This window comes from Nannospalax galili, unplaced genomic scaffold, assembly GCF_000622305.1.
Source record: "Nannospalax galili isolate Female #2095 unplaced genomic scaffold, S.galili_v1.0 scaffold996, whole genome shotgun sequence".
NCBI classification, from domain to species: Eukaryota; Metazoa; Chordata; class Mammalia; order Rodentia; family Spalacidae; genus Nannospalax; species Nannospalax galili.
Window position 1 is genome coordinate 119,468 of NW_008339436.1, and position 16,661 is coordinate 136,128.

The 16,661-nt window shown below is 46.0% G+C and overlaps 1 protein-coding gene and 1 pseudogene across 1 annotated transcript; both read left to right on the forward strand.

The window, feature by feature from the left end:
* The first annotated feature begins 2,869 nt into the window (after nucleotides 1-2,869).
* On the forward strand, nucleotides 2,870-10,698 carry Xbp1 (X-box binding protein 1). The gene is given in 6 exon segments (XM_008834040.3): nucleotides 2,870-3,140; nucleotides 4,012-4,108; nucleotides 7,757-7,891; nucleotides 8,965-9,000; nucleotides 9,003-9,110; nucleotides 9,408-10,698. Coding segments are annotated over 6 exon segments (1,161 nt in total). The 5' UTR covers nucleotides 2,870-2,913; the 3' UTR covers nucleotides 9,966-10,698.
* A 3,211-nt stretch (nucleotides 10,699-13,909) lies between these two features.
* Nucleotides 13,910-16,652, forward strand: LOC103735034 (annotated as a pseudogene).
* The last annotated feature ends 9 nt before the right edge of the window (nucleotides 16,653-16,661 follow it).

Below are 16,661 nucleotides of genomic sequence, written 5' to 3' on the forward strand. Positions count from 1 at the left end.
TTGGCATTAATAAATCTTTAAAAAAACATTTATTGCTGGGTGTGGTGGCACACGCCTTTAATCCCAGCACTCGGGAGGCAGAGGCAGATGTCTGTGAGTTCAAGGCCAGCCTGGTCTACATAGTGAGTTCCAGGACAGCTGGGGCTACAGGGAGACCCTGTCTCAAAAAGACCAAAAAAATTTTTTTTGTTTAATTTTATGGGTATGAGTGTATTGCCTGCATGTATGTGAGTGTACTGTGTCATGCAATGCCATGGGGGTCAGAAGGACGGTTTGTAGCCACCATGTGGGTGCTGGGAATCGAACCTGGGTCCTCTGTAAGAGCAGTGAGTACTCTTAACCACTGAGCCATCTCTCCAGCACCATTAATAAATCTTAATAAATAACATGATATAATTGCATGTCTTTCCTCAGAGCCTCTTGAAGTTTTGCAAGGTCGTTTCACATGGGTCTCTACCACCAGACACCTCCAAAGACTTCTCCCCAAAGATCCCACAGGCAGGAGTGAGTCTCCTGGCACTGGAGGCTAGGATCTAGCACCTCATGACTGAAGAGAGGCAGATTTCTTGTCCTATAGAAACTTTGATCACCTTCTTCTTTACCAACCCACAGAAACAGTGTGTGCTCCAGACAGCCTGAGCTGGGCCAGCTAGTTTAAAGGAGCAGTGGCTGATTTCTGTCATCAGCATGGATGAAGAAACTACATGCTAGGAGGCTCACAGCTCAGCTCTGGGAATAATAAAAACAGTTCCTTTAAAGGGTGGATATCAAGATATGGACTTGCTTTTAGTTCCTACTAAAAGGAAACTTGAGGCTTAGCACTCAGATTTGGTAGCTATCAGTTTTACTAATCTTTGCACCTCTAGAACCTGGGATCCTGTCAGGTAGAAAGCAGTAACCACTTGTGAAGCTTCTGCTTTGTAATTCTAGGGACCTTAACATTTGTAATTTGTTTTGAGAAAATGAACATGCATTTGTGAGGGTTGTTAGCTTTCTCCCTGGGACTACTCCTCTACAAGCTCCAGGCCCTCCTTAAACTACAACCACCTGACTGACTTCCCAGAAGGCCAAGGGACATACGGTTTATTCCAGTCTGTTTTTACATGTAACATTTTATTTCTTCATTAGAAAATACTAATGTAGCAGCTAGGGGAGAAGGACAGTTTATAGCCACCATATGGGTGCTGGGAATCGAACCTGGGTCCTCTGCAAGAGCAGTAAGTGCTCTTAACTGCTCAGCCATCTCTCCAGCCCTGGCACTAATAAATCTTAATAAATAACATGACATAATTGCATGTCTTTCCTCAGAGCCTCTGGAAGTTTTGCAAGGTCCTTTCACATGGGTCTCTACTACCAGACAGTGGGCAAATGTACTTACCGCACAAACACAAAGACTGGAGTATGAATCCCAGTACCCATGTTAAAAGCCCAGCGCGGCTGTGCCTGCTTGTGACCCCAGTATTTGGGGCAGAGACAGGCAGGTCACAGAGGCTCACTAACCAGACAGCCTAGCCAAACGGTCAAGCTTCAGGTTCAGTTGCAAGGGAGTAAGGCCAAGAGCAACAAAGGACACCTAATGTCCCCTGACCTCCCAGACACACAGACAGGCACGCGCAGGGTGGGCACACATACAAACGAAGAGAGGAAGAGAGGAAGGAAGGAAGGAAGGAAGCTAGGAAGGAAGGAAACTTAGGGCTGGAGACACAGCTCAGTGGTAGATCATTTGCCTAGCTTGAGCAGGGCCCTAGATTCAAAGCCCAGTCCTACTAAAAAAAAAAAAAAAAAAAAAAAAAAAAAAAAAAAAAAAAAAAAAAAAAAAGAAAGAAAAGAAAAAAAGATGGTGAGGTAAGCTCATACCAGAGTTTGGAAATGTAAAAGAAAAAAAAAAGAAGCTACATGAACTCCGACTATCTGAACATATTATTTATTAACCCCATACTAATGTGCTAAACTTAGGGTTTTGGTGTATTTACTGGTGTTTTTGAGACAGGGTATCCCTGTAGCCCCAGCTGGCCTGAAACTAGCTATAGGCTGGCCTTCATCTCACAGAGATTAGCCTGCCTCTGACTCCTGAGTGCTGGGACCAAAGGTGTGCGCCACTGCGCCCGGCTTATTTTTAATTTTTGAAATAGGGTTTCGCCGAACGTGATAGCACACGCCTCTAGTCCCAGCACTTGGGAGGCAGAGAGAGGCAGGCGGATCTCTGTGAGTTCCAGGACAGCTGGGGCTACAGGGAGACCCTGTCTCAAAAATACAAAAAACAAAAAAGAAAAAGAAAGAAAGAAATAGGGTTTCACCCTGTGGCACCGCTGGCCTCGAACTTGCGACCATTCTCTAGCTTCAGCCAACTTAGTGCTGAAATTACAGGCGCATACCCACCACACCTAACTAAATTCAGTATTGAAATGATCTCATTTCCTAAAGACTCATATTTTGTGGATTTTTTTTCCAGGTGTTTACCACCCCACACACCCCCTCAAAGCCAGAGCCCCCCCACCCCCTCAAAGCCAGAGCCAGATACGCGCTTTCTTGATTTTCCGCTGCACTTGGGAGACTCGGCTGAAATTCCTTGGTCTGGAAATCTCTGGGTTTGCAATTAAAGCCTGGCATACCGAGAAAAACTGCGTCAGTGAGGTGGTGACGTGGTGCGCGGTGGACCCGGGCCTCCTGCCGCAGGTCTCCTCCACCCACCCACAACCAGGCCTGACTCTCCTGGCGGGGCCCACGGCCGCCACGCTGGAAACCCACCCTTTCCGCGCTGGGCCCGCCCCTGAGCCAGTCTGACCAATGGGCGCAGAGCTTAGCCGACGTCACGCTGCGCGGGCCAATCACGAACGGCCACGACTGTAGAAAGGCTGGGCGCGGAGGGCGGCCGCGGGGAGGTGGCTGCGCTGGCGTAGACAGTCTCTAGCCATGGTGGTGGTGACTACGGCGGCCAGCGCGGCCGCGGCGGCCCCCAAAGTGCTGCTCTTGTCCGGCCAGTCGGCCGCCGCCGCCGCCGCGGGAGTTCCGGGCGGCCGGACGCTGCCACTCATGGTGCCGGGCCTGCGAGGAGCCGGGCCGGAGGCGAGCGGGGCGCCGCAGGCCCGCAAGCGGCAGCGCCTCACGCACCTGAGCCCAGAGGAGAAGGCGCTGCGGAGGTGGGCCGGGTGGCTGGCCTGAGGCCGGGGCCCTGGCTGGGGCTCCGCGGTCTGGGCCTGGAGGCGCGGGTGCCAGCGTGGCACGGGGCGGGGCGGGAAGGCCGGGGTGGAGCCTGGGGCTGAGCCCGGGACTGCGGGGGCCCAGCTACCCGAGCCGGAGGTGGGGGCGTCTGGGTTTCAGACCCTCTTGCTGGGCGACCCCAGGTCGGTCGCTCGGCCTCTCTGAACTCCGTCTGTAAAGTGTTGTAGCTCAGCCTCTTGCTTTACCTATTCCTCCGGAGAGGCACAGGGCTGCGGTGACAGCTCTGCGGAGAGGTCTGGGAACTCTAAAACTGCCTGGTCACTCTCAGTCTGTGCCCCTGGGGAGACTGACATGGGCACAGAAGGTGGTAGTGCTCAGTTCTCTGCAAATGTTCTTTATGATCACCGGAAGAAGTGTCTTCCCCGGCTGTCATTGCAGCGGCCTGGGAACTCAACACTGGGACCACAGTGGGCAGGGGAGGGCTTGAGTCCTAGCTGCATCGCTCCCTTCCTGGGAAACCCCGGGTCCAGGATAGATCCTGTTGGGTGGAACTGGAATCAGGAAGCCACGGGAGAAGAGGAAAGATCCTTATGATGTATCATCAATGTTCTCAGCTCCATGGTCAGAATGAGAGACCACGTGGATGGCCACACAAGCCAGATTAGTAAAGATTAAGGCAAGGGTTCAAGGCACACTGGCAGAAGGCTGGGTCTTTTTTGAGCCTGAAGTGTATTTTACCACTGCTTTGCCTTTTGTCAATTCAAAGAAAGCACCAGCTGACCAAGCTTTCAAATAAAGTTGAAAAAAAAGTTGGAGATGGTGCAATTCCAATTTGTTCTTCTCTCTCAGGAAACTGAAAAACAGAGTCGCAGCACAGACTGCCCGAGATCGAAAGAAAGCTCGGATGAGTGAGCTGGAACAGCAGGTGGTAGATTTGGAAGAAGAGGTAAAACGACTTCAGGCCACACTTTGTTCCCTTCCATAGCCATCCCTGGTGTTCACTGTCTATCCCAAGCTCCTTCAGTCCTTTAGAATACAATTCAAGTGTAATTTAAAGATTAACTAGTTTAAGCCACAGTAGGTAATGTTGAAGGAGTGAAGCTTACTGGAAGTAGAGCTGACTCACCCTGTGGCTTAGGATGCTATCAATAGATAGCTTAGAATTCATGAGGACAGATAGGAAATCATTGTTTAAACTTCGGGTGGCTGGCCTGAGGCCGGGGCCCTGGCTGGGGCTCCGCGGTCTGGGCCTGGAGGCGCGGGTGCCAGCGTGGCACGGGGCGGGGCGGGAAGGCCGGGGTGGAGCCTGGGGCTGAGCCCGGGACTGCGGGGGCCCAGCTACCCGAGCCGGAGGTGGGGGCGTCTGGGTTTCAGACCCTCTTGCTGGGCGACCCCAGGTCGGTCGCTCGGCCTCTCTGAACTCCGTCTGTAAAGTGTTGTAGCTCAGCCTCTTGCTTTACCTATTCCTCCGGAGAGGCACAGGGCTGCGGTGACAGCTCTGCGGAGAGGTCTGGGAACTCTAAAACTGCCTGGTCACTCTCAGTCTGTGCCCCTGGGGAGACTGACATGGGCACAGAAGGTGGTAGTGCTCAGTTCTCTGCAAATGTTCTTTATGATCACCGGAAGAAGTGTCTTCCCCGGCTGTCATTGCAGCGGCCTGGGAACTCAACACTGGGACCACAGTGGGCAGGGGAGGGCTTGAGTCCTAGCTGCATCGCTCCCTTCCTGGGAAACCCCGGGTCCAGGATAGATCCTGTTGGGTGGAACTGGAATCAGGAAGCCACGGGAGAAGAGGAAAGATCCTTATGATGTATCATCAATGTTCTCAGCTCCATGGTCAGAATGAGAGACCACGTGGATGGCCACACAAGCCAGATTAGTAAAGATTAAGGCAAGGGTTCAAGGCACACTGGCAGAAGGCTGGGTCTTTTTTGAGCCTGAAGTGTATTTTACCACTGCTTTGCCTTTTGTCAATTCAAAGAAAGCACCAGCTGACCAAGCTTTCAAATAAAGTTGAAAAAAAAGTTGGAGATGGTGCAATTCCAATTTGTTCTTCTCTCTCAGGAAACTGAAAAACAGAGTCGCAGCACAGACTGCCCGAGATCGAAAGAAAGCTCGGATGAGTGAGCTGGAACAGCAGGTGGTAGATTTGGAAGAAGAGGTAAAACGACTTCAGGCCACACTTTGTTCCCTTCCATAGCCATCCCTGGTGTTCACTGTCTATCCCAAGCTCCTTCAGTCCTTTAGAATACAATTCAAGTGTAATTTAAAGATTAACTAGTTTAAGCCACAGTAGGTAATGTTGAAGGAGTGAAGCTTACTGGAAGTAGAGCTGACTCACCCTGTGGCTTAGGATGCTATCAATAGATAGCTTAGAATTCATGAGGACAGATAGGAAATCATTGTTTAAACTTTAGAGCCCTCCTGGCTTGGTCAAAAGTTCACTAAAGTTGCCCTTTCACTTCTGGAGTTTACTTGTTATCTAGGTGACTGCTGTCCCCTCCCCCTTTGGTCTTGTTGAGGCAGGGTCTACCTCTAGCCCCAGCTGGCCTAGAACTTGCTATGGAGACTATGCTGGCCTTCATCTCACAGAGATCCGATTGCCTCTGCCTCTCGAGTGCTGGGACTAAAGGTGTGCACCACCGTGCCCGACTACTGTTGTTATGAATCATTAGCTGGTTCTTAAATGTGGGTCATATCAATAGCAGTTTCTTTAAAAAACAAAACAAAACCTTATTTTGTATTCTAGTCTACCACTACCACTTTATTTTATAACTAGCATGCAAAAATATTAGGTATCATGGAATTTTCAACAATTTGTTTTGGTTGATTCTCTTCCTACTCGTCTCCCCAACTCACTGCCCTCCTGGTTCCCTCTCACTGCCCACCTGGTACCCTGTCCGCCCCCAGTCTCCTTTCTGCTTTCATGTTAATTGGTACTTTTGTGCCCCCCACCCCAGCATCTCTCTTTACTCTCTCTTGGTCTTTCTAGGTTTTTAGGCTTTACCCACATTTACTCCCATTTATGTGCATGCATGTATACATGGCAAGGTAGGATCCACCTAGGAGAGAAGACGAGAGGTTTTTGGCTTTCTGAGTTTGGATCACCTCAGTCAATATAATACTTTCCAGGTCTATCCATTTTATTGCCAATTTCTTTACAGCTGAGTAATATTCCACTGTGTATATGTACCTCATTTTCATCATTCATCTGTTGATGGGCATCCAGGCTGGTTCCATTTGCTTGTTATTGAACCACTTCCTCTTTGGTTTTTTTGGATTTTTTTTTTGTTGTTGTTGTTTTTGCTTTTTGGTGTTGTTTTGAAATAGGGTCTCCCTATAGTCCCAGCTGCCTGGAACTCAGTATATCGACCATGCTGTCCTTGATCTCACACAGATTCACCTGCCTCTGCCTCCCAAGTTTCTGGGACTAAAGGTGTGCACCACCACCACTCCTAGCCCTTTAGTTTTTAATGGGTATGTGGCCCAGGCTGGCCTTGAATTTGAGATCCTTCTGCCTCAGCCTTTGGAGTGTTGAGATTACAGATATGTGTGTCACCATGCCCAGCTCATCCATAGATTTGGTATGTTTTTTTGTTTTGTTTTGTTTTGTTTTGTTTTGTTTTGTTTTAAGACTAGGTCTCAGGTTAGCCTGTAACTCTCTAGGTAACACAGACTGGCCTCAAACTCATGGCAATCCTCTTGTCTCAGCATTTTGAGTGCTCGGATTATAGGCATTAGCCACTTCACCAGGCTTTATTTTTTTAAGATAGTATATTTTAATGCATCAAATCTAAATTAAAGCTATAACTCACCCTTTGCTGAAGCTGTGTTAGTAGTTGGAGTCATTTTGTTGTTTCTGATATCATCAGTGGCTCTTCTGCTGTTTTCTTTAGACAGAGATTGACCTTGAACTCAACTCCTCTTGCTCCTGAGTGCTGGGATCCAGGTCTGCACCACCATATGAGGCTCCATGACACTTTTTTTTTTTGAGACAGTTTCATGTATACCAGGCTAGTCTCTAATTTGTATAGCCAAGGATGACCCTGAATTTCTGCTCCTGCCTATACCTCCCAAGAGCTGGGATCACAGGCATGTACCACCAAGCTTAGTTTATGCAGTGCTGGGGGTCAAACCCAGGACTTTATGCATGCTAGATGAATGCTCTGCTAGCTGAGCTACATCACTAGCTGTCTGTGGCACTTTGTATATCACTTTTTTCCATAATTAGGGACTGGTCTTCTAATGTGGACTATGAGCAGCCACTTAAGCATAGAGTTTAAAGAAGGAAACCAATTGTGAAACTCAAGTAGATTCTTAAATTTAAAAAAAAATATTTCATTTGTTATTTTATGTATATGAGTGTTATGCCTGCATATAAGTAAGTGCACCCCTGACATGCAGTGCCCGCAGAGGACAAGAGGCTGTCAGATCCCCTGGAGCTGGAGTTACAGACAGTTGTTAGCTGCCATGTGGGTGCTGGGATTCAAACTCAGGTCCTCTGCAAGAACAGTCAGTGTTCTTAACTGCTGAGCCATCTCTCCAGCCCCCAATTCTTAAATGTTTTAATAGCCTGTTATGAATTGTCTTCCAGAACCAAAAACTTCTGTTAGAAAATCAGCTTTTACGAGAGAAAACGCATGGCCTTGTGATTGAGAACCAGGAGTTAAGAATGCGCTTGGGAATGGATGCTCTGGTTACTGAAGAGGAGCCAGAGGCAGAGACCAAGGTAAATCTTGTGAGAACTGGTTACAAGTGACATGACCAGATTATATTTGTGTTCGGATGAAAATCTCTGTCCTCTCCTTTTCCTCCCCTCCCCTCCCTTCCCTTCTTCCCATTCCCCTTTCCTTTTTTGTTTTTTTTGAGACAGGGCCTCAATATCTAATTTGGGGTGGCAGCAATCCTCCTGCCTCTTCCTCTCAAGTGGAGGACTGCAGGCATGTGGCACCATGTCTATCTGATCAATCAAAAGCATTCTTGAAATCTCCCTTAGTTTCTCCATATTCCAAATAGGCAGGATATTCTTGTTCTCAGTGACAGTCAGTTTTCAAGTGTGTAATGAACTGCTACTAAGTCCTAATAATTAAAATAAGTTACATGACTCTCTTAGAACAATTACTAACAAATACTAATAGCCAACAAGTGTCAAGTAGAACCAGACCATAAAGAGCAAAGTACAACTTCTTGGCTTCTTTGGCTTCATTTTTTGGGACAAGGTCTGTGTAATCCAAATTCGCCTTGAACTCATAATCCTCTTGCTTCAGTCTCCCAAGTATTAGGATTTTAGGATTATAGGCATGAACTACTATCAGTGGGTTCTTTTCTTGGGTTTTTTTTTTTTTGAGACAAGTTCTCATGTAACCCAGGTTGGCCTCAAATTTTCTCTGTAGCTGAAGTGATCCTCCTGCCTCCACCTCCTAAGTGCTGGAATTACAGGTATATCCTACTTTTTATTGGTGTGTGTAGGGAGTGTGTGTATATTTGTGTGTGTGTGTGTGTGTGTGTGTGTGTATGTATGTATGTGGTGTGTGCACATGCACAGATTCCAAAGGAAGATGGTGGCTGTCCTGATCTATCTCTGCCTTATTCCTTTGAACCTTGAGTTAGGCTGGTGGCCAGCAAGCTCTCATCATCCTCTTGACTTTGCTCCCCACAGCTGGGGTTACAGCCACACACATGGCCATGTTGAAATTTTTCATTCCTGTCTAGCTTTCTGAAATGCTGAGAATACAGCTGCCTAGTGTGCATTTCCTTGGGGACTTATGCCTGTTTACTTAATCATTTTGGTTTTCCTTCCAGGGGAATGGAGTGAGGCCGGTGGCCGGGTCTGCTGAGTCCGCAGCACTCAGACTACGTGCACCTCTGCAGCAGGTGCAGGCCCAGTTGTCACCTCCCCAGGACTTCTCCCCATGGATTCTGATGCTGTTGACTCTTCAGACTGTGAGGTAGAGATCATTCTGCCTTACTAAAAAGCTACATGACTGGGTCATTCTATAATACTGATTTGATGTTTGACATTCCTAACCAGGCAGATGGAGACAATGTTAGTTTTGGTGAGATTAGCAGTGATGTCATTTTCCTAATCCCCAGTGATTTAGGTCATGGCATGGGGATAAGCTGGTCTAGTGGGTCCTGTGGTCTCTTAGAGCGTAATGACTAATTGTATTTTAGAACCCAGAAGTGCGAGTGTTCTCAGTGCTCATTGTTATGTGCATTCTAACAGTTCTCTGTTTTGCTTGCAGTCTGATATCCTTTTGGGCATTCTGGACAAGTTGGACCCTGTCATGTTTCTCAAATGCCCTTCCCCAGAGTCTGCCAATCTGGAGGAACTCCCAGAGGTCAACCCAGAAGAACCTAGTTCCTTACCAGCCTCCCTTTCTCTGTCAATGGGGACCTCATCAGCCAAGCTGGAAGCCATTAATGAACTCATTCGTTTTGACCATGTATACACCAAGCCTCTAGTCTTAGAGATCCCCTCTGAGACAGAGAGCCAAACTAATGTGGTCGTGAAAATTGAGGAAGCACCTCTCAGCCCCTCAGAGACAGATCACCCTGAATTCATTGTCTCAGTGAAGAAAGAACCTTTGGAAGGTGACTTAATTCCTGAACTGGGCATCTCAAATCTGCTTTCATCTAGCCACTGTCTGAAGCCACCTTCTTGCCTGCTGGATGCTTACAGTGACTGTAGCTATGAGGGCTCCCCTTCCCCCTTCAGTGACATGTCCTCTCCACTTGGTACAGACCATTCTTGGGAGGACACTTTTGCCAATGAACTCTTTCCCCAGCTGATTAGTGTCTAAGGAGCCTCCCAACATTGGGCCCTTTTCCTTGACTATTACACTGCCTAGAGGATAGCAGAGAGGCCTGTCTATGCTTCACTGAAAAAGTCCAAAGTAGAGGTGTATGGCCCTAGAGAATGCCTCTAAAGTATTTGTTCAGAACTTATAGAGGATTTTAAGTATTGTGTTTTGATATTCAGCAGTCCAAGGTATTCAAAGATACTATATAATTCTGAACTCCAGCTTTTGAGATAGTATTTTTATCTTAAAGGTAGTAGTGTGCCCTATAATACTTATAGCAAGGGTCATTTGACATGTGTCTTTATAATTATTTTTGTCTCAAGTAGCCCAGGCTGGCCTCAAACTCACCTATGTAGCTGAGGCTGACTGGAACCCCTGAGCCTCCTGCCTCCACCTCCCAGATGCTGGGCATACAGGTGTGTACCACCATGCCTGCCTTCTGACATGTCTTAAAGTGGACATGGAATTTATGAACAGACTTTATCATTTCTCCCCTTCTCTGCATCCCAGGTCTGCCTCTGGTTTTAGGTACTTTAGTTTGCTTTTACAAGCAGACCTGAGGGGGCTCCTTTTCCCTCACGTACAGTTCAAGTGAAGATCAAGAATCTTTGTAAAATTATAGAAATTTACTATGTAAATGCTTGATGGAATCTTTTCCTGCTAGTGTAGCTTTTGGAAGGTGCTTTCTCCATTTATTTAAAATGACCCATGCAATTAAAAAAGCATCACAGCATTCTTGTTCCGTGACTACTTCTAGGGCTGTTTGAATATTCACTGTCTGTTGGGGGGGTCATTTATCCAACTAAAGTGAGCGTGCCACCTTTTAAAGTCACTGAAAGCTTCTCTACATTCCTTGCTGCCTGTGTCAACTCCTGGCTGTCTTAGATCCACAATCTATATTCTGAGCAGTTATCTTTTTTGAGTCCATTCTTCAGCCTAACATCACAGCTGTTAAGTGGCAGAGCTAAACCCTAACCATTTTTTCTTTTTTTCCTCCAGTACTGGGGATTGAACCTAATACCTCACGTGTGCTGTGAAACCCTCATAACCACAGTTTTGCTATACAGTCTTAAACATGTAGATGGCAACCTGTCAGATACCAAGATGAGAATCAGCAAGCACTAGATGTAAACTCTGATTTTAACGCTGCCACTTTTGAGCTGGGTGATGGGGGGGGGATAATCGATCATCACTTAATTGCTATATATAAGGCAGGATGGTAGTAGCTCTAAAGACTGGAAAAGACTCAAAGTGTGTTAGACCCTCACATATCCAGGCACCATTCTGTGCGCTCTGAAGTTAGGTTTTATCTCCTAATCCATTTTGGAAAGGTTTTAATCCCTTAGAGAGTTTTATTGGTCTAGGAGCATATTTCACAAAACAATCTGGGCTGGGGGTTGTAGCACATTGACAGTGTTTTTCCAGCAGGCATGAGGCCCCAAGTTCCATCTCTGGCACCCAAATCTATTCAAGAAAAGAATTCCTAGGGACAGTACCCAGGTGACAGATGTAATGTCCTTCATGGTGCATTCTTCCCCATGAAAATCTTAAAAGATAGTAAAGAATTTCCCTATTTAGAAATAATTTCACCTAAATCAGCAAAGGAGATCATTCTAGGCCCATTTATCATTTAAATGGGACCTTCTCTATTAAGACTCCTTTAGGTAGATCAAAGTGATACAGGTGCATACCTGAGGGCAAGTCAGGCTAGGACCTGGCTGCTAAAATCCAGAGCCCAATCCTTGAGCTCAGCAGTGTAAACTGGCTTAAGCCCAGCTGTGTTGTGAATGTAAGACCACCTGCAGTTGTCCTGTGGCTGAAAACTCACCTTAGTCACTCTGAAAGCTTTAGGACCAAGAGCATTTGGGGATTCTGTAGGCAGACATTATAAGAGAACAAGTATTTGAGTTATCAAATACTGAGTAAATCAAGTCATTTATATTCACCAGCATCACATGAAAGGGCGGTTAACAGCACAGGACATAGGTTTGTGTAGATTTTTATTTACTGCACAGATGGCTGAAAATTACTACACACTGCTCTTTGAGAAAAACACCTGGTTTTGAAGGACATTTTCATATTGAAACACCAAACTGATTGGAGCTAAATAATGTTTTGTTTTGTTTTTTCCCCCTACAAAACCAAACAAGCTCTAGTAAATACAGTGTTGTCCCATAATACTGACTAAAGGTGCAAGCAATGCCCTCCTGCCATTTGCCTGGGCCCCCTAACAGAGATCTGCATCTGCCTCCTCCCTTTTCTATTAGATGTGCTACTAAACAGACAGGGCTGGGGCAACTGATGGCAGACACTAACATTGCCTATTTTGGGAGTATTTTTAAGTATCAGTTAATGCTAGTCTCCTAAAAAAAAAAATCTTACCCTTGTGACTTTTGGGGAGTCTCTTATGTGAGTGTTGTGTGCCTGTGCATGTACACGTGTGCAGGCATGCATTCCCATGGATGCACGTGTGAGGCCAGAGATTAATCTGGGGTGATCAAGTGTCTTTGCAAGGAAACTTCCACCTTTTTTAAACATTATTTTTATTTTTGTGTACGTGTACTTTTACTGGCATATATTAAGTGCACCCATGTTGTGCAAAGCCCACAGAGGCCAGAAGAGGGTGTCAGATCCCCTGGAGCTGGAGTTATGGATGGTTGTAAGCTGCCATGTGGGTGCTGGAAATTGAACCCAGGTCTTCTGCAAGAACAATCAGTGCTCCAACCCTTTCTCCAGCCCTGCCTGCCCGTACTTTAAATTAAAAATTGACAATTTTATACATGAGCACTGTATTTACATCACCCCTGTACTACCCTTTCCCCACTCCAGTTCCTCCCACCCAACTTCATGATCTCGTCCTTGATTATTGTTGCAATATATATAACAGTACTGAGTTCATTTAGTTGTGCCTCCTACGTACATGTGCTTATGACTAACCACTGGTATTGGATAACCCATCAAGGAGCTCTTCCCTGGAGTAAATGGATTCTCTGTTCCTCAGCTTCCATTGACTGTAGCCCTACATTAGAGTTGGGACCTTGTCATGTCAGCTGTTGTCATGCAGGTCTTGTTGAGATTCCATAGGTGCAGCTTTCCTGTCATGTCTAGAGACACTAGCAGCAGGCAGCCTGGTCCTCTGGCTCTTATAGTCTTCTGCCCTTCTCTTCTATGCTCCCCGAGCCTTAGGTGTAGGGGTTGCTTTGTAGATGTTTCAGTTGTGGCAAGGCACCCACTGGCCGCTTATTCTCTGCATTTTGAACAGTTGTGGAACTTCGTGAGTCTCCATCTGCTATAAAAAGAAGCTTCTTTGATGAGCATTGAGAGCTACATTTATCTGTGTACAAAAGGGTAAATAGACTTTAAGAAGCTACACTAGTTTCCAAGTGCTGGGCTTACAGTTGTGCCCAGTTTTTTATGTGGGTGCTGGGGATCTGAACTCCCATCTTTATGCTTGCAAGGCAAGCACTTTAGTTAGTGACTGACTCATTTCCCCAGTCCATTTGTTTTTTGAGATGGTCTCATGTAGCCCAGGCGGGCCTTAAACTGGGTTTGTAGCTCATAATGACTCTGAAGTCTGGATCCTCCTGCCTCCATGTAAGTGCTGGGATTATAGAACTGCACCACCTCACAAGTTTACCCTTGTGATTTTAAAAAATATCACTGCCCCCTATTACCCTCTTATCCCCTTCCCATTGAACCCTCTCTTCCCAATAAATCTCCCAGTTTTTACATGCTGAAAGTCAACATCACTGTTTTGCTGGAGTTTGAGCTTAAACACTGTTTGAAACGAATTTGCTTCATCTCTGAAATGCCACTGGTAGTCTGAGGAGCTAGAGGAATAACAGAGCTAGAATATTTGAACCAAACTGATTTACAAAAGCCTCTATTTCCTTGAGTTTATTTTTATTTATCTTGTACTTTGAGACAGGGTCTCACTAGCCCTGGCTGGCCTGGAACTTACTGTGCAGGACAGGCTGGTCTTGTACCTCCTGAGCATGGGGATTATAGATAAGCACCATCACACCTGACATTCCTGAACCACACTTTTTTTTTTTTTCTAATATTTTATGGCTGGGTGTGGTGGCGCATGCCTTTAATCCCAGCACTCAGGAGGCAGAGGCAGGCAGATCTCTGTGAGTTCGAGGCCAGCCTGGTCTCCATAGTGAATCCAGGACAGCTGGGGCTACAGGGAGACCCTGTCTCAAAAAGGTCAAAAAATAAAATTATGTGTATGCGTGTATTGCCTGCATATAGATAAGTGCACCATGTTGTGCATATTCCTGAGGAGGAAAGAAGAGACCGTCAGATCCCCTGGAACTGGAGTCATGGACAGTCGTTAGCTGCCATGTGGGTGCTAGGGATTCGAACCCGGGTCTTCTGCAAGAACAGCCAGTGTTTTTAACAACACTGAGCCATCTCTCCATTCACCCCCCCCCAGCCACTGCACTTTATTTCAATGAAACTCAACGACAGCACCATAGGTTGTGATAGCTAATCTTGGTTGTCAACTTGACACACGTGGAAAGAGGGAATTGAGGAATTTCCTCCATCAGATTGGCCTGTGGCCTGTCTGTAGGGCGTTTTCTTGATTGCTAATTGGTGCAGGAGGGCCCAGCCCACTCTGGGTGGTCTATCCCTAGGCAGGAGGGCCTGTACTGTATGAAATTGCTAGCTGAGCTTGAGCCTGACGGTAAGCAGTGTTGCTCCATGGCTTCTGCTTCAAGTTCTTGCTCTGAACTCCTTCAACAGTGGACTACAAGATGAAATACCCTTTCCTCCTCAAGTTGTTTTTGGTAAGACTATTTTATCATAGTGACAGAAAATCAAACTATGATATAGGTATTTTGAGACAGGGTCTCCCTGTAGCCCCAGCATCCCAGAACTCACTATATAGACCAAGCTGGCTTCGATCTTGCAGAGATCCACCTGCCCCGCCTCCCTAAGTGCTGGATTAAAGGCATACACTACTATGCCTGGCAGGACATATTGTTACAGATTTCTGTTAAACCAACTGGTCAAATGGAAGAACACACCTGGAAGCTGGGTTAGATGCTAAATGGTCACCACCTACTTCAGCTTTAGTTTCCAACCCCCTGTTGAGTAAGGTCATCTTAAAAAATTTTTTTTTATTTTATGTGTATGAGTATATTGACTGCACGTATGTTAAGTGTACTCGTGTTGTGTGATGCCCTCAGAGGTCAGAGGAGGGCGTAGGATCCCCTGGAACTGGAGTTACAGAGGTTTGTAGCTGACATGTGGGTGCTGGGAATCGAACTTGGATCCTCTGCAAGAGCAGTCACTGCTTTCAACCGCTGGGCCATCTCTCCAGCCTGAGTAAGGTCACTTTTATCTATGGTAAATTTTCAATTTTTTTTGGTTAAAAGTAAGACAATATCTTTTGCTTTTTGTATTTACAATTGAGATAACTCTGCGGAGTCAGGGATCCATTTATCAAATGACAGTAAATGTGCAGGCAATACTGCCACCCAGTGACCAGCTTTTAACCACCATGCGCATCAACATCATAGAATTTGCCCATTTCCTATTTTTAAAAGTCCCAAGCACCTCTGTCAACTTTATAAACTGTTTCCAACTCTCCATTTGCACTTGTGAAGGCTCAGTCACGTGGGCATCTGAACGCTGACAGCAACCTGCTCTCAGGAAAAGCAGGCCATAGCACGTTTACAATGGCAGAAGAGGCTGCTTATGCTAGAACAGCTCATTTCAGGTATAAAACTGACTTTCAGCCAACATAATCACCCTTTTCAGGATAAATGTGAGTCCTCCACTGATAGGAATGCTGCTTTAATTACAACTTAAAATCTATTTCCCTCTTGGCTCTCAAGAGCAGTTGAAAGAACAAACACCTGATGGAGGCAGCAAGAAGGGAGCTAGGGCAAAGTGGAGGATCCATTTTCTAAGGATTGGTATGTGATGGGAAAGCTCTGGCTATGTTTACAAGTAGAAATATTGGAAAAACACTAGTCACAAAGATCAAGGAACCAAAATTGCTTCTGATGGCCTCAAGGGTGTGTTTGAAAGTGAATCTTGCTAGTCTATAGAATGACCAAGCTGCATTTAGAAAATTCAAGCTCATTACTGAGGATAAGAGCAAAAACCATCCCTAACTCCAGATCCAGGGGATGCGATACCCTTCTCTGACCTCTATAGGCATTGCATGAAATGGGTGCACCTACCTACATGCAGGCAATATACATACACACAAAAAATAATTTAAAAAGTGTTCCATGGCCAAAAATTGGCAATGATTGAAGCTCATGTTGATGTCAAGACAACTGATGGTTACTTCTGTGTTGGTTTTACTAAAAAATGAAACAAGCAGATACACAAGACCTCCTTGGCACAGCACCAGCATGTCTGCCAGATCTGGAGGATGCTGGAAATCCAAGAAGTACAGACAAATGACTTGAAAGAATTGGTTAGTAAACTGATTCTAGACAACACCGGGAAAGACATGGAAAAGGCTTGCCAGTCTATTTATCCTCTTCATGATGTCTTTGTCAGAAAAGTGAAAGTGCAGAAGAGGCCCAAGTCTGAATTGGGAAAACTCGGGAGCTTTGTGGTGAGGGTGGTAGTTCTGGAAAAGCTACTGGAGATCAGACAAGCACTGAAGTTGAAGGAGCTGATGATGGCTATGAACCACCAGTCTACCAAATATCTGTTTAAAATTCAGAT